This window comes from Scardinius erythrophthalmus (assembly GCF_964197995.2).
Source record: "Scardinius erythrophthalmus genome assembly, chromosome: 1".
Taxonomy (NCBI): domain Eukaryota; kingdom Metazoa; phylum Chordata; class Actinopteri; order Cypriniformes; family Leuciscidae; genus Scardinius; species Scardinius erythrophthalmus.
In genome coordinates, this window is record NC_138221.1 from 59,359,802 (window position 1) to 59,378,623 (window position 18,822).

The 18,822-nt window shown below is 38.9% G+C and overlaps 2 protein-coding genes across 2 annotated transcripts in view; one reads left to right on the forward strand and one right to left on the reverse strand.

Annotated features, from left to right (window-relative positions):
• Nucleotides 1–335: 335 nt before the first annotated feature.
• On the reverse strand, nucleotides 336–1,104 carry LOC308699777 (dynein regulatory complex subunit 3-like). Its single transcript, XM_081380772.1, has 3 exons — nucleotides 987–1,104; nucleotides 710–841; nucleotides 336–518 (listed from the first exon to the last, which is right to left on the reverse strand). Exons 1-3 carry the CDS (start codon nucleotides 987–989, stop codon nucleotides 423–425), a joined length of 231 nt encoding a protein of 76 aa, XP_081236898.1. The 5' UTR covers nucleotides 990–1,104; the 3' UTR covers nucleotides 336–422.
• Nucleotides 1,105–1,644: 540 nt separating this feature from the next.
• LOC308699764 (uncharacterized protein) overlaps nucleotides 1,645–18,822 on the forward strand; it is a 32,244-nt gene continuing 15,066 nt past the window's right edge. Inside the window, exons 1-3 of the mRNA XM_081380728.1 lie at nucleotides 1,645–1,779; nucleotides 2,549–2,701; nucleotides 6,402–6,486. Coding sequence (XP_081236854.1) covers nucleotides 2,576–2,701; nucleotides 6,402–6,486 — 211 coding nt within the window. The 5' untranslated portion in view covers nucleotides 1,645–1,779; nucleotides 2,549–2,575. The remainder of the gene's footprint in view (nucleotides 1,780–2,548; nucleotides 2,702–6,401; nucleotides 6,487–18,822) is intronic.

The window sequence follows — 18,822 nt, forward strand, 5'->3', positions numbered from 1 at the left end:
ATAACTTTTTTCTAGAGCTGCTATAAAGCCAAAACACTTTACTTTAATTTCCTATTATCAATGTAAAGCTGCTTTGGAACAGTCTACATTGTTAAAAGCGCTATATAAATGCCGCTTTTTCCCTGGTCAGGTGAGCCCTCAGAGGTTCCAGCTGTCAACCACTGGTTTGAGCAGAGCGAGAGGGTATGGGACACGGCTCACCTGACAGGCAGTGCGGAGGCACAAAACCCAAGCTGACCCTGCACCTCATCACCTCATCACCCACTCCCTTTATAAACCCACTGCACCTTCAGTTCACTGGTCTCGTCTCAACATAGACGCACAAGACTCACTCTAAAGACTTAAAGACTTACCCAATCTACCTACCTGCGATCATCCTCTTCAATCTCCTATTCCCGTCTACCATCCGCCATCTCTGCTGATCATGCCATGTACTCCAGCTCATCTTTTACAAAACGAATGTAGTTTAGGATCTCTGAGATGCGCTTGCGATTCCGCTTCACGTCATGATTTTCTATCTATTAACACAAACAAAAAAGATTTATATTTTATTTAATAACAAAAGGTCGTTCTGATCCTGGACAGCTGCACGGTAGGCTACAACATAATATAATATAATATAATATAATATAATATAATATAATATAATATAATATAATATAATAATATTGTTAAGGAGTTCACAGGAAGTGTGTTCATAATCAAGTACCGATTTCAGCAGACCGCTCATCCAGCTGTTGACCCGTGCCAGTAGCTCATCCTCGCTGTTATCAATCTTCTGCACGTGTGTGTCGCGAGAAGCACTGACTGCATCGGTCACTGTGTCTTTATCTACCAGGAGCTACAGGGCAGCATAGGAAATGAGGACGAAGGATCAGTCAATACTAAAAATAAGTGTCTGGCATGTAGTTACGATGGCTTTTGACTTCTTAATTATTCAGAATTAAACACAAATTAAGTGATCATGAAGACAGTTTTCCACTGACCATTGCCAGATCATCCAGTATTTGCTCCCCTAGCTCGCTTTTGACCACCTTCTCCAGTGTTGCCAAGGCAATCGAAAGCTGTTGTTCATTGTACCCGTCCTCCAGGTCTCGAATCAGTGCGAATGTGTGTCAGAGTTAAAGAAGCCTTACCCATAAAATAAAAATATTTTTGATTTGCTTTGTTAGATAAAGGATATATCCCTTGCACATTTTCAATGAACCCTCCAACCATGTCTGAGACGTTCCTCTCAAAGTCTTTGAAGATGTCCTTAAAAAAAAAAAAGCATTGTGAAACTTCCACTCATTTAGGTGATATGCTCCGTAATTAATATTACATTAACAATATAGGTATTTTTATTCTGACCTCCAGTTGGTCCACCAGTTGCAGTTCATGACTCATGAGGGTTTCATAGAGCTGGTCAGCCTGTTCACGGCAGGAAGTGATGTGAGCTTCAAGAAGCTCGGCGTCTGCGATCTGTTGCATTTCCGCAATCTTCTGCAATAGAATTTAGAATTTAATTTGTGAGCGTTTTGATGTGTTCAACTGGTGAGAAACAGGTTGTCTCGTTTTCCTTGTGTGACTGAGGGAGAAGAAACCAACCTGTCTCCTGTAGCTTTCAAAGTCAGCTACTATTTGCATTGCTTTGCGCCGATTGTCAGCCACTCCCTCATTGTGACCGGAAACAAAGGATTCCACCTCAGCCGTTCTCTGAGCAAGATGAGCCGAACCCTCATCAAATATCTGCACACATAGAGCTTCCATTTTGCTCTAAAATGTAAAGGGATTGTCAAGGTAAATTGATTATTTTGAGTCCTTTTTAACAGCTGTTCCCTCATCTGCACTTGCACTTCCCTCATCTGAGGTTATTTTACAGTCTTGATGTTGCTTTTGGGCTCTACTAGAATAGGTTTTCATGCTTGAATGTTCAAAATATTATTGAATGACAGATCTGAGGAATACAAGAATTCTGGCTTAGTAGGCTATTTGGAGATAGGCCTACTCTGGATATGTTTTTGGATATCAGTCAGACAGTCAAAAACAATCAATCAATCAGTCAAAACACGGTATCAGTCACCTATTTCAAATGTTATTACTAAAAGCTCGCTCATTTGACAACAGACTTACCTGGAAATATATCACTGAAGTACTCGTATATGCTGGACGCAAACACTGTTGCTCAGCAACCACAGACCACCGCCATGACGCCATCAACTTCCAGAGTTTTCAGGAGCTTTGCGGCGCTCTAAAGAAATTAAAATACATTGTATTAATAATATTCAGCCATATAAAGTTAGTGATATTCTTCGAGTATTTAATTTGTAAGATTCTTCATGAAATGGAAAATTAAAGGAAACTTTGGCAATTTAGAATAAATATTCCACGTGTATTTTCCTCCGCTATTTCTAAACTAAATTTCGAAAAGCAAACATGTTCATAAATTCATGTTTTTATAACGTAGTTTCCATACGTTTTTTGCTCATTAAGAGCATTTTGTAAAGGTCAAGGAACTCTGCCGTGTTAAGACATTGCCCATGATTGACAGCTTCCTCGATCAATAAAGGTGCAGACAGCTCTCTGGGCGGGGCTTATGCGCGCTGTCCCAGCCTCTCACCATCATCATAGACAGAAGCTCACCATCGGAGGATTGTTGTTGTCATCAAGATGGAGTTCTTGTTGGGGAATCCGTACAGCACTCCCGTTGGCCAGTGCATTGGTGAGTTAGCGGCTTATAGTAGCCTGTTCTTCAATGAAAAATGTTTTAATAACTGTTAATGGACCATGTTCGTCCATTGTTCGTGTTAAAAATGCTTGAAATGTGTGTAGCATCTTACAGGAGCGTGAACAGTCAGCACTGTTAGCTACATTAGATGATGTGCTAGCCAACCTTTTTAATCTGGTTAAAACACATAACATTTATCAAACTCTAATCATGTGTTTCTATAATGGAAAATTCATACCTAGCGAGTTAGAGTAAGTGTGTCGTCAGCAGATCTTCACTGTGACTGAGTGTGAAGCTGCTGAAGTCTCACTGGCTTCAATCAGAGCAGAATCTGTCTAACATTTACAATTTAGGAGTTACAAACTTAGTCTATACGGAGATATCACTTATCTCTGCTTATATATTTCATATCGATTACTCTCAGTCATGTAATACTTTGCCCAGTACATCATATAACTAAACAATCTGTCACATTCGTGTTCATGAATATGCAAAACACTTCTATAGCCTACTGTTTAAATATTAATGAAAAATAAATGACAACATGTCAATATCCAGGCCACCAAATTTATATATATAAACATCAACAGATTCTAAATGTCTCTTGAGGTTGTATCACAACACTGTTAATTTTTTTTGTATAGGATTTTTCCAGGTTAGTAATTGCATTTCTTTCACAGTATTTTCACAGTAAGACTTCTCGTGTATCTACTGCACTCTCAGACATTTCACAATTACACTACATATATACACTACATTTCAATATAAAATACAGTAAAATCAGTAATAAAGTGAAATATTATTACAATTTAAAATAAGTGTTTTCTATTTGAATATATTGTAAAATGTAATTTGTTCCTTTGAACAAATGTAAATTATGTGTTTTCAGCATAATTACTCTCTTCAGTGAGTCACATGATTATTGACTCCACATGACAGTCTTCAGTGACACATGACATTTCCTTCAGAAATCATTCTAATATGAAAATTTGATGCTCAAGAAACATTTATTATTATTATCAATGTTGGGGGGCACAACGAGGGACCCAGTCGAATGCCTTCTCCAAATCCAAAAAGCACATGTGGATTGGTTTGGCAAACTCCCATGAACCCTCCAGCATCCTGCAGAGGGTAAACAGCTGGCCCAGTGTTCCACGACCGGGACGAAAACCACACGGTTCCTCCTGAATCGGCCGAATTCTCTTCTCCAGTACCCTGGAAAAGACTTTCTCGAGGAGGCTGAGAAGTGTGATCCCCCTGTAGTTGGAACACACCCTTCGGTTCCCTTTCTTGAAAAGAGGGACAACCACCCCGGTCTGCCAGTCCAGAGATACTGTCCCTGACCGCCACGTGATGCTGCCGAGGCGTGTCAGTCAGCCAAGACAGCCCCACAACATCCAGAGACTTGAGGTACCCAGGGCGGATCTCATCCACCCCCGGTGCCTTGCCACCGAGGAGCTTCTTAATTACCTCTGTGGCTTCAGCTTGGGTGATGGACGAGTCCACCTCTGAGGGGTGTGTGTCAGATGTATCGGTCAGATTGAAGACATCCTCGAAGTATTCCTTCCACTGTCCGACGATATCCCTAGATGAGGTGTCCTGTAAACGGTGTTGCTAGGAGACTGCTTCCCCCTCCTGAGGCGCCGGACGGTTTGCTAGAATCTCTTTGAGGCCAACCGATAGTCCTTTTCAATGGCCTCACCGAACTCCTCACAGGCCTGATTTTTTTGCCTCCACAACCACCCGGGGCTCAGTCCGCTTGGCCTGCCGGTACCCGTCAGCTGCCTCAGGAGTCCCACAAGCCATCCAGGCCTGATAGGTTCTTCACCGGGTTCGGGGATTGCCGCCTCGACAGGCACCGGAGACCTTACGGCCACAGCTCCGAGCGGCCGGGTACTCTGCACTGCCATTTGGCCGGTAGGTAGGGCTGGGTATTGTTCAAAATCTTTCGATCCGGTGCCAATTTCGATACCTCAGTTTCGATACCGGTTCCTAACGATACTTTTTTCTATACCAATTTTATGAAATCCATTTTAACAAGATTACATAACACATTAGCTCAGAAAAACTCATGCTCCTTAGCCAGTGAACAAAGGAACACTTTTTTTTTTTTTTTTTTTTTTTTTATAAAGAGCTCATGCTCACCAAAGCTGAATTTGTTTGATCAAAAATACAGTAAAACTTGTGAAATAGTATTACAATTTAAAATCTTATTTGAATAGATTTCAAAATGTAATTTATTCCTGTGATGTCAAAGCTGAATTTTTTAAAATCATTACTTCAGTGTCACATGATCCTTCAGAAATATGCAAACAGTTTGCTGCTTAATATTTTTGGAAACTATGATACATTTTTGTTTGCATTGAGCCTGGAGAAATGTAGGCACACTTTTGATGAACTTTTCCACATATTTAGGGTATTGTGTGTGTGTGTGTGTGTGTGTGTGTGTGTGTGTGTGTGTGTGTGTGTGTGTGCTCGTGTCTCATATGAGTAGCCTATGTGCGCGGAGAGTTTGTGTGTGTGCTCGCGTCTCATTGAGTATGTGCGCGAGTTTGTGTGTGTGTGTGTGTGTGTGTGTGTGTGTGTGCGTGCTCGCCTCTCATATGAGTATGTGCGTGGAGAGCATTTGCGTGCGTGTGTCGTTGTGCTTTTCAAATGTATTTGTTTGAGCACTGACAGTTGAAGAGTTAACCCCTTAGGTATCAAAATCTGGTATAGAACAAGAAGTCATTTTTCGATACTCGATAGTATCGAGGCAATTCAGTCGGTACCTAAAAAGTTTCGAACTCGGTACCCAGCCCTACCCGTAGGCACACACGACAGTGAGTGACCTGTCCCCGACCCGAAGGCACAGGGAAGCGACCTTCTCGTTCACCGGGGTGAACTCCAACACATGGTGGCTGAGCTGGGGGGCTATAAGCAAACCCACACCAGCCCGCCATCACTCGCCATTGGCAACTCCAGAGCGGTAGAGACTAGAGTGTCCAGCCTCTCTCAAGGAGTTCCTGAACCCAAGCTGTGCGTGGAGGTGAGCCCGACTATCTCTAGTCGGTACCTCTCAGGCTCCTTCCCCGCCAGCGAGGTAAAGTTCCACGTCCCTAAAGCCAGTTTCCGTGTCCAGAGATCGGGTCGTCAGGGCCTTCGCCTTCGACTGCCGCCCGATCCACTATGCACTATACCCTTAGGGTCCCACAGGAGGGTGGCCCCACGTCATTCCTTTGGGCTGAGCTCCAGGGCGGGGACCCGGCTGCGCCATGCCGGGCGATGTCTTGGTCCTTGATAGATTGTGTCTCATAATGGGCTTCTGAACCGCTCTTAGTCTGACCCGTCACCTAGGACCTGTTTGCCTTGGGAGACCCTACCAGGGCAATATAGCCCCGGACAACTTGGCTCCTAGGATCATTCGGGTACTCAAACCCCTCCACCACGATAAGGTGGCAGTTCAAGGAGGAGTGAAAGAAAATTTTGTACATTTTGAAGTTAAATTCATAAATCTGGTGCAAAGTTCAAAATTAAGAGCTCCAACCCATATTCAGTGTGCAACTTGAACAAAGAAGAAGTCAGTGCATTGACTTGGACCTGAAATTTAAATGGGACTCAGACATCTTTTTAGTAGCGATAAAGTGTCTCAGTCTACATTACACTACATACTACTATGACTACTACTACTAATACTGTGATTTGTGTCTCACAGAAAAAGCCACAGATGGCTCCCTGCAGAATGAAGACTGGACACTCAACATGGAGATCTGTGACATCATTAATGAGACCGAGGAAGGGTGAGAGACCAACACACACATGAACACATGCGCACAGATCTTGCTGATGACTCACAGCGACTCTCACGGACTCATTCACAGCAGACTGACTGGGAATGTGCTGTCGTAGTGTTGTGCTCCAGCAGTAATGGGTTCTCACCGTTACTCTTGGACTGTTCACAGCTGATGTTGAAAACCATAAAACGTCTGAATTTCTTTCGAAAGAAGAATGTTTACAACTAGTTTTGTCTGCACAGTGAAATTCAGTGCGATCCAAAACAATTGTCTTTCATTTGATGTAGGGATGCACGATACATCTGCCACCATATCGGTATCGGCCAATATATGTTCATTTTTAAAGTTATCGATATCGGCAGTTACCAATATATTAAAGCTGATAAATATTAGATTATTTCCTTCAGCTGTGCTCTGTTGTGATGGTTTTGAATTGCTTAAAATATGATTTGAATCACTTCAAAAAAGGAAAATACAGTTAACGTGCAGTGCAAGTCTGTCATACAGGCTAGATAAAATTAGAACATTATAATTGTGTGCTTAGGACGTGGCTTTTAATGATGAGACTTTTGTTTTTGTGATCAGGCTCTCAAAAAGAATTCGGATTTGGATTTATCGACCAAAATGTTAATATCGGTGCATCCCTAATTTGATGTATTAAATGATGTACACTACTGTTCAAAAGTTTGGGGACGGTAAGATTAATTTTGAAAGAAGTCTCTTCTGCGCACCGAGGCTGCATTTATTTAATCAAAAATACAGTAAAAATAATAATATTGTGAGATTATTACAGTTTAAAATAAATGTTTTCTAAAATGTAATTTATTCCCATTTTGCAACCTTATGTTAAGTCTGTTGTAATAAACTTGGGAGTTAAAATGGATTGTGATTTTAAAATGGAGAAGCAGATCAACTCAGTTGTGAAAGCCAGTTTTTTTTCAACTTAGGCTTCTCACTAAGCTTAAGCCCTTTTTATCCATCATAGACTTTGAGAGGGTTATACATGCATTTATCACAACACGTCTTGATTATTGTAATGCTCTGTATGTAGGTGTTAGCCAGGCCTCCCTTTCTCGTCTACAACTGGTTCAAAATTCGGCCGCTCATCTTCTTACTGGCATTCGTAAGCGTGAGCATATCACCCCTGTCCTTGCCTCTCTTCACTGGCTCCCTGTTAATTTTAGGATTCATTTTAAGATTCTATTGTTTGTTTTCAAAGCCCTTCATGGACTAGCTCCTGTTTATATTACTTCTCTGTTGAAGCCACATGCTCCTTCAAGATCTTTAAGGTCTGCAAACCAGTCTCTTCTTGTCGTCCCTAAAACGCGTCTCAAAAGCAGAGGGGATCGAGCTTTCTCAGTCGCAGCCCCGAGACTGTGGAATGAATTGCCTCTTCATGTTAGACTGGCCCCCAGCCTTCTGGTTTTCAAATCGTGACTTAAAACACATTTTTATTCCTTGGCTTTTAATCCGGCATGAGAATTGTTGTAATTGTTTGGTGTTGTATCTTGTCTACTTATTGTTTCTTCTAAATGTACAGCACTTTGGTCAACATGGTTGTTTTTAAATGTGCTATAGAAATAAAGTTTGTATTGTATTGTAGTTTGTATGATGTTAAGCAGAATTTTCAGCATCATTACTCCAGTCTTCAGTGTCACGCGATCCTTCAGAAATCATTCAGATATGTACGTTGGCAGTGGGAGTTCCCCTACGTTACCTAGGCAGCGAACACAAATGAGAAGAGATTAAGAAAGGACATTTTGGTACAACCAGAGCCCGTCTACGGAGAGCCTGCCCACTCCCTATTAAGTCCTATTGTACCGAATTTTGGTTGTAGTTCCACCAGAGTTCCACTGGGGGCGATCGCCATGAGTGCAAAATGAATGGGAGTCAATGGGGCTAGACGGCTAAATTTGTCTCTTTCACCCGATTGCCGTTGAGAAATCTCAGATCTGATTGTAGGTTTTGCAAGTTCAACATGGGTTATAGGTCGAAAGTTGAATGAACGAGTACTTATGTCGTTTTGATTTCTTACAGGTTGAGTTGTTGTTGCCCATAACACGCTAGCATTCTGCTAATGACGTCAGCATTCTGAAATTTTGAAAGACTTTTTAAAGCAAATAAGTGACTCTAAAAAAATCTAACACCCAGCAATGTGTAATTTCTTTGCATCTCCTTTCGAATACAACATTCAAATTACTAGACAAAAAATTATATCCTGAGAAAAGTGGATTTTGAGGGGTATACCGCCATTGACCTCCATTCATTCTGCACTCGTCCTGTGAGCGCCCTCATATGGAACAAGAGTGGAACTGCAACCAGTTCAGAAGCCGGAAGTGTAGTGAGAGTGAAACTTCTCGCCATATTAGACATTCTCTGGTACAACCATGTTGTTTGCATTTTCTTCTTTGAAAACAAAATGTCAGCGGAATTTCCATGAATTGAAAGCGTTTTTGTCCCGCGGGCAACGTTTCTACTGGCAGCAGTGATTCATTCCGCGTCTGAGGAGATTGTAGACAGCTGTTATTTGCACATGCACCAGCGCGTGGCACACGTGAGTCATTACTGTCAACAGAACCAGTAACTACTGTATAATCAAGCAGCTTAAAATAGTGTTATTATGCCAAAATACTGATTTATTTAGTTTTAAATGAAACCATTGTAATCCTGAAAGTATTCCCCCTTTTTTCAAAATGTAACTATAATCTGATTACTACGTTTTTTGACGTAACTGTAACGGATTACAGTTACTGGATTTTTGTATCCTGATTACATAACGCCGTTACATGTATTCCGTTACTCCCCAACCCTATATATATATATATATATATATATATATATATATATATATATATATATATATATATATATATATATATATATATATATATATATATATATATATATATATATATATATATATATATATGGTACACACACACATACATAAGAGATACATATGAATTATAAAAAAAAAAAAACATTTTAGACTCATAATTAAGCATAATGAAATAATTTAAATCATGAGGCAAAATTATAGAGGCTACAAGAATGAAACTTTTCATTCACTAATAATTGCATACACTATTCATATTTATGTGCACATATGAACTTCTCACAAAAAACTTAACGCCTAATTCACAAACTATGAATTTGTTCTTAACCTAGTTCTAAAGTTGATGAATTCTGAGTATTCTAAATGAGAGGTTAATTTACATAAAACACACCCACACCATGCCCATATAAGGGCTTTCCACACGCCCTTTTCGTCACTTTCAGCATGATGCTCTCTAAAGACGCGTTCTTGCTCCAGAGTAAAGCAAGATCCTCAAGAAATGCCAAGAGTGTCTTCCTCAAAAAGTTCAAATCTTTTATGCAGACATTACAGACCTTTGATTAGCCAGCTGTACATATACATCTTTATGCAGAGTTACCTCACAGCTTGAGCTATTTAAGACCTGTTTCAAATTTCATCTTAAATAAGGCCACCAATTGTATTTGATTTTTGCATGAGTGGTTTTAGTTTTTCCTATATTTCTTAGATACAGACAGTTGAGGTACTTTGCTCTAGTTTGTTTGCTCTTTGACTTTGAATACAAACTTCTTTTCTTTTACTTTAGTATTTTACTGTAGCATTTTGCAAGTCCGCTACTGACACAATTTGTATTTTATTTTTTATGTGCAAATTCAAAGTGTTAAACAGTCTCAAACTCATAAGAAACCAGCAAAAGATGTATGAATGAAGCCGATCAATAGAAAAAGTTTATTTTTAGAGCATATCACAATCACTCCAAAATATATGACAATTCGCATAAATCACAAGCTGTGCTTCTTTACGCGCTTGTTTAGCCTTTCGCTTAGCAGCATTCTAAGGATCTGTTCGCTTCGACGCCATCATAATTCAAGTCAGTCAGCTGCAGAAAAGTTGCAGTTTTGCATTTACGTACCCTATCTTGTCATACATTCAGACTTTGAAACAGTGACATGTTTTAGTTTTATTATAAGTCAGTGACAATTCAACTATATACAATGGTCAGAGTTTTTGCGGCCCGTCTTGATTGGTGGACTAGCGTATGGGGGATGATACGCTCTGCCTCAAAAAAAGTGAGGTTTCATCTTTTACAACCCCTAGACAACAAAAGTGTTAAGATTACCTCCGAAAAGAGAAAAAACTAATATATATATATATATATATATATATATATATATATATATATATATATATATATATATATATATATATATATATAACTGCAAGTCTTAGGCACATTTGACCCATATACAGCACCCACTGCGTTGTTTTAGCTAATCATTAAGCGCTAGCTAGCTACGCTGCTCATCCGATCATAACATGATAGACTATAATAATTTTCATCACTGCTCATTTCATAAAGGCCGCCGCAAGATAACGTGTCTGTTTACATTGTATAATGTGCTGTTGGATTGCTTATTTTGCAATTCTGTCTGCCATCATCGGACTTACAAATCGCATTTACAAATTTTACATTTTATTTTACATTAGTTATTTCATACGAAGATTAAAGTTTACGCTATATAACCCAGTAAAAAACACATACATTTTTATGTGCCTTCTGGTATTCACACTTGCTGTTTTATATTTGTTAATCACCTTATCGTTTAAATAATTTTTAATCGGTCGATTGTAGACTCTGAACCCAGCTTAAAATGACCCAATATATCCTGTGAATTTGCGGTCTGTGTTCAAGTGGTTCGTGTAATTTACATTGATGTACCATCAACATGTTTTAAAGTTTTTAAAAATGAATATTAAACGAATACATATACAAACGTGCCATGATGAAGTTGGTGAATTGTTAATGCCCCCCTTTACACTTTTTAACATCTTCATCAACTTGAATTTTGTCATGTATAGTATGTCAAATTATGACCATATCATTTAAATGAAATTGCCTTTCTTCCATGTTTAGTGTTCACTCCAGTACGCCATCATCTGAACAGGTGTAGCCTACTACACAAGGGCTAAGGTGTATTTAGTATCTGTGACCATTTTTTTGTCTAATTCAACCTTTCTTTACTTTGCAGCATTCCAATCTCCTTCAACTCCCAATCACACCTACCTCATCCAACCCTACAGTCGTCCTCTTTAAAAGCATCACCAATGGCTATTTTAAGAGCCATTCTTCTCTCTCTTCTTTTTTTACTCTGTTCCATTCTCAACCGCTCCCAACTTCTTCAGTTTCTCTTTTCCCAAGTTTTGTCCTCACTCTCTTACCCTCCGTCACCTCTCTCTCCCTCGTTTTTTCTCTCTCTTTCTCTCTCTCTCTCACACACACACACACACACACACACACGCACACGCACACACACACACACGTGTCTGTCTGTCACTCTGTCTGTCTTTCTGTTGGTCTGTCTATATAAATGGCAGGCTACTGTAATAAAGAGCTTTTGGAAGCTGCAGTGGTCCTTGGGGACATCTATATTGATAGATTTGAGACAAGAAACCTTTCCTTTCCCACGGATATGGCCTGTGGTATCGCAACCTGTGAGTGCATGGAACCCTGGTAATGTGCTGCGTACATGATCAGTAGAGTGTCCGCCTGTTCTTCATGCTCACCATGTTAACTTTTGAGGCCATAACACCTTTGTGTGTGTGAACTGTAATTGACAGTTTACATAGTTCAACAGCTTTATGAGTAAGGTAGAGAACGAGGTTGGCTTTTTTCTGCCATGCTTTTTTCTGCATGAGGAGCTCACAAGAAGAGGCGGACACTCTACTGATCATGTACGCAGTAGCAGTAAGTCGTTTTGGCAAAACCCCACATATCTACACATGTGACACAGATGTCTTGGTGCTTGCCCTACGCAGGATACCAGACCTCAACAAAGACAGTCTCATTAATATGGGCACTGGAGATCGTCGACGAAAGATACAACTCCAACCTATTTACGTGGCTCTTGGCCCAGAGCGTGCAGCACATTACCAGGGTTCCATGCACTCACAGGTTGCGATACCACAGGCCATATCCGTGGGAAAGGAAAGGTTTATTGTTTCAAGTCATTCATGGAGACAGATGATGATGTCATTAATGCACTTTGTAGGCTTGGTGTAGGTCCTCATCTATCTCCAGACGTGTTAGCTGGATGTGAGAAATTCATGTGTCAGCTCTTCAAACCTGGTTATGAAACAGCCTGTGAAGTGCTCTTGTCTTGCCAGTCAATGCAGTAGAAGGTGTTCTTGCAAGAGCAACAACTTACCATGCACGCAACTTTGCAGGTGTGAGGGCTCTGAGGTATGGCAAGCCGTTTTAACTTTTATTAATTTCCAGGATATGAATCCTTGATATCCAGGGCTGGACTGGTCTGGCTGGACTGGCGAAATCACCGCGGCGAAAATAAACCAGCCGCATTACAAAGTCGTTCCAGAAATGACCGCCAGGTGGCGCAAAGGGACATTGTGCAAAACAGCAGCAATTGCCGTATTTTAAAATGTAAGTGGGTTAAATATAAAACCCTAAGCCTAATAGACATATTTTTCATATATATAAATAGGCCTATTAGGCTACAACAGAATAGAACCAAAGATAGAATCAATTTTAGAACTGAAAAAATAGAATCAAAAGTTAAAAATAGAGATGATATTAGGAGCAATGACGCTGAATATTTTTATTATTCTATTGAGGAATTAGATAAATGAAGAGCTCTCGTGAGCGATACAATTGCATAATTTATAGTGATTTCAAAAGCAGTCCTTAAAAAAAAAAAACATGGAGTAGTGTGGCATAATTTTTGAAAGATTACGCGGAATGCGTTTTAGTTAAGATCCTGGTTTCAATGCCCTTAGGCTAGGCTACTGCTTTAAAAAAAATGTTTTGAGATTGTTTTGAATTAAACATTGAAGTTTAAAATGTAGTTTTTTGGCACACCAGGCCGAGTGGCGTTACGCATTGTTCAAAAATCAGGTTTTATTCTGGCATGTTGAATTGGCGTTAGAATTTTTTTTTAGATTTATTAGATTTAGATTTTAGATTTCGTTAGATTTATTTTTCTCATAACAGCTAAAATAACTTAATATATGCCTTGTCTTAATATGACCTACTTAATATAGGCAATATAATAGCCTATATAATAAATTAGCAAAACTTGGCCACTAAATATTTAATTTCCAATTATTTTAATTATCACAATTAAAGTTTTAATTTTATTCAATTGAACAAGCGCAACAATCATCATTTAATCAAATATTCTAAAAGATGTATTATTAATAATAATGTTATTTCAACATAATATTTCGTTTTTTCGACATAATATGTGTGCGTGCAACAAGCAAGATGTATATTTGTAAATCCGGTGATGCGTGCATTGATTTTTATCAATAAACTAGTGTTTTCTGACAGTGTCGACTGCAAAGATGAAGTTGACGATCGCCATATTTGTAGTGAACGCACCTAGAGAGAAATGCACATAAAGACATAATCAGAGAGTAGCCTTTTTCTTTTCGTTTTGAATTATTTCGTTTGAAGACATTTCAAGCTTTGTGTATTTGATGTATTGCTCATGTCTGTGTGAGGCATACGCTGAGTTTCGTTAAGTTAGGAGGATGAGATGCGCTCCAGCTGACGTGCAATGCAAGTGACCGCGCGGGCGCCTCCATGATTAGTGTCTGTTATATTTGCTTCTCTTACTTATTAAAAATACGTTAATTTTAATAATAAATAAATTGATTAAAATTAAGATACAATTTATAGAAAACGAAATTCACTTTAAAGAAAGGTTTTCTACTAAACAAAACTTGATGAAGTGGTCAAAATCATGTCTGACCCACTCCATATCCATCTCTCGATATAATACATCCTATACTCGCGCTGTTCACTTTTCATATTCAACATAGATGGAAAAAAATAACATTATAATATTTTAACAAATATGATACTAAATGAGATTATTTAATGGCTACAACAGTATAGTAGGCCTATAGACTCTATTTGTACAAATTGCTGCACATTAATTAAATGAAACCTTGTAACGAATTCACACTGTAGGGTAGACTGTGTACAGTTGAGACACCTTAAATAACTTGCGTTCGCAGCAAGCACAAGTTGTGATTTTTGCTGTGCACTTGCATATTAGTGTCAGCTGGGAAGGATAGAGACCAGACCTCTTGGAACTTTAATTGAATACATAGCGTTAAAGCATACTGAAATTGCATCCCTTCAAATTTATTAGGCCCTACTGAAAATAAATGTATCGAATTTAAGCAAAGTAGCCTAAATGTTAAGACTGTAAGCCCTTTGCTTTTTTACGTAGCCTATAAATGACTCTTATATCCGACTTTGTGTTAATTTAATTTGTAGAGGATTTTCATTCTCAAACATTAACACTGAAATAAATGAAACTAAATTATTGTAATTTTTTTGGCACACCACGACGAGTGGCGCTATGCATTGTTCTAAAGCCAGGTTTTATTCTGGCATGTTGAATTAGTGTTCGACAAACGCGGCGGCGCGTTCATTTGAATGAAGAGCGCTTCTCGCTCATGTGAGCGAACACACACCAGGGCTGCGTTTCCCAAAAGCATCGTAAGCCTAAGTTGATCGTAAAAACGATCGTACGACTGATCTTAATATTACGGTCTGTTTCCCAAAAGCATCGTAGCTTAAGTAGCACTTGAAAATCTTCGTAGATCTACGAGTGCTCTGGAGTAATCGTACATCCTCAAGTTCATCGTAAGAAGAAGACAGATTTATGAGGACACCTGCAGGACAACCGGCAGATTACACCTTTAACTTTATTCATATGTATGTGATTATAATATAAGGTTTTGATTGTACTTTATTGTACACTTTATTACTCTTTTTTGTTGTTGGTTAAATTAATGTATAAATTAAATAATTAAAAAGGTCAGAAAACAAAACAAAAAAATTGAAATAATTTAATTTAATAATTTTAATCAAAATTTAATGAATGAACAAAAAATAAATAAAACAAATCCTTTAAATCTGTTAAAAATTACATCTTTTTTTTTTTACGTTTTTTTTTTTCAGCCATTTTGTCAGTGCCTCCACCTGTAGGTGCTTTATATAGACTTGTCTTGATTGCTAATCCATAACAGATGACAATTATTAGGTTAAACGTTCAGAATACGATTCCATATAAGGTTATGTTTCAGAACTTCACGAATGGACAGCGACTCTTAAGTAGCACGTAGAGCGCGTTCATGTTAAGTGCATTTTTGGGAAACGCTCGTGGAATTGCTGCGAGCGTTCGTAATCTTGCACGTAGAAAGCGCTCTTAAGAGCTAAGATACATCGTTATCGGGAAACCCGGCCCAGAACGTTAGGCCATATTGCAACGAGTGAATCGTGGCCGAGTGGTTGAACTTACGTTACGATCATTAGATGACACGGCTTCGAATCCCGAACTAACTTGGTATTGGTATATTGGTATTGGTATATTGGTATATACTTTATTGTCCCAATGGGAAATTTGTTTTAGGCTCACAAATACAACCACTGCATCGCCACACATATAAAACATACACAATACATAAACAGAGAAGAAAGGTACACATCTACACCCAGTAATTGACCTACTGTATACACTGAAAGTGGTTTACATCCTGCCATTCAATACACTGGAAAGTAATTGGAATCAATCCCTCTATACGCTTGAAGACAGTTGGCACTATACACTGGAAAATAATCGGCATCACGCCACTCTATATGCTGGGAAATAATTGGCATCACGCCACTCAATACACTGTAGAATAATAAAATAATCGGTGTAATGCCGCTCTGTACGCTGGAAAATACTTGGCATCACGCCACTCTAAACAATGTAAAGTGAATACATCGCCCCACTCTGTACACTGGATACTGTAATGTAATTGGCATAACGCCACTCTGTACACTTGAGAAGCCAAAAAAAAAAAAAAAAACCTTAGAATTATTATTTGTACTTTATATTATTCAATAACTTAACAGCTGAAGGGATGAATGAATTCTTAAACCGGTTTAATCTACAGCTAGGCATTCTTAATCTTCTCCCCGATGGCAACATTACAAACTCAGAGTGCAGGGCATGTGTTGTATCATGCAGAATCTTATTTGCCTCCCTCAGTGTAGATTTTTCATATAGGTTCTGGAGATAAAGAGGTTCTGTTCTGCCCATGATCTTCATGGCTGTGCGAACAAAACAACCAAGCCTAGATTTCAAATGCACTGTTAAATTACCGTACCAAAGATGTATTCCATAATTGATCACATTCTCCAATACAGCCTGATAAAATAACAACATAATCTTACTACTAACACCGTAAAGTCTAAGCCTTCTCAAAAAATACAGTCTTTGTTGTAAACGAGTGCACAAAGTATCTATGTGAACTTGCCATGTAAGAGAACAATCAGCGTAAACACCAAGGTATTTATATGAGGACACTTGAACAATAGGAACATCATGAATATGTATAGGGCTATGGTTGCCGATTGACTTGGGATCAAATATCATCTCCTCAGTTTTCTTCACATTTACAATCAGATGGTTGGCATCACACCACTCTATAAACTGATCAATCTCAGAGCGGTAAGACAAAATATCTTGATCTTTATATAATAAGCTCAGAATCGCAGTATCATCACTAAATTTCACAATATAGTTGTTACTATTATTCCTCACACAACTGTTTGTATACAATGTGAAGAGAACTGGGGAGCTCACACACCCTTGCGGGGCTCCTGTGCTAATGTCATGAGAATCGGAGATCTTCCCATTAACCCTGACCTGTTGGGTCCTGTTCGTTAAAAAAGAAAAATACCATTTAATAATACAAGGATTTACATACATCTGTTTTAGTTTCTCCAATAATAAATACGGTTGCAGAGTATTAAAAGCTGAACTAAAATCGATAAAAAGTAGGCGTGCATATGCTTTTGAATCGTCCAGATGTTTAGATACTAGATGGGTGATACTTCCTACTGCGTCATCTGTACTCCTGCCCTGTCTGTACGCAAACTGCCATGGATCTAGTTTCGACATTACTTCACTTTTCAATAAGGACACAATGTACTTCTCGAAGCATTTCATTACTATTGATGTCAACGCTACAGGTCTAAAATCGTTGTTCTCGGACGGATGTGACTTTTTTGGAATTGGGATAATCACAGTTTTTTTCCAGAGCGCAGGAACTATATGAGAATCCAATGAGCGCTGATAGAGTGTACACCACACTGGAGTAAGTTCTGCAGCACAGGTTTTCAAAAGCTGTGAAGAAATCCCATCAGGTCCCTTGGATTTCTTTGTGCATAACTGCTGAAACAATAGTTGCACCTTACAACTGTCTACCTGCAGTCTAGTGCCCGAATCATCCGGCAGAGAACCTATCACAGATCTGCATTTATCAGAGAAATCATGAGTTTGAAACCGCAGATAGAATTTGTTAAGTTCGCTAGCTTTCTGTAAATCGTCACTTGTACTTATAGGTGGTCTATTTGATGCCATATTAGTAACAGCTTTCATTGTATCCCACATTTTTTTCGAATTTGAAGTGGAGAAATTACGCTCAATGACATCTTTCTGTCGTCCCCTTGCTTCTTTTAAATGATGATTAAGCTCTTTTTGTATTAATTTCAACCCAGCAAGATCATGGTTCTTAAACGCATCCTTTTTCCTGTTAATACAATTCTTAATTTCTTTAGTTATATAAGGTTTGTTGTTTGGATATATAATAACAGTCTTTTTAGTGAGTACATTGTCCACACAAAAATTTATATAATCCGTTATTGTCTCAGTAGTCGTATCAATGTCCATATCATTGAAAACATTCCAGTCCGTACAGAGGAAACAACCTTTGAGACTCTCAATGGCGTCGTCCGACCATACCGTCACTTCCTTCGTACATGGTTTACTACGTTTGAGCATAGTCTTGTATGTAGGAATTAGATGGATAGTGTTGTGATCGGAGTTAGCCAGCGGTGGTTTCGCTCTGGCCTCATAAGCCTTTTTAATGTTACCATAACACTTGTCAAGGGTTCTGTCCTTTCTCGTCCCACATTTTATATATTGTTCGAAACCAGGCAAAAACAGTTCAAGCTTGCACTGATTAAAATCACCTAAAATGAATACGGGAGCCTCAGGGGAGCACTGTAGTTGTTGGTGGACACAGTCTGCTATACATTCTGCTGCTCTTGCTGCGTTTCCACTAGGAGGGACGTAGGCCGCACAAACAACGACACTACCAAACTCCCTCGGTAGATAAAAAGGTCTCAATTTCAAGCACAGAACTTCAGCATCAGGACAACAGGTTGAGTCTTTAATTGTGTACTGTTTACACCAAGCGTTACTCACGTACACAGCCAGACCGCC

Bases quoted from the DNA above. Each gene is read 5' to 3' on its own strand.
- LOC308699777 (XM_081380772.1), bottom strand. The intron at 519-709 runs GTACTTGATTAT...TTGTGTTAATAG, and splicing joins TGAGCGGTCTGCTGAAATCG to ATAGAAAATCATGACGTGAA.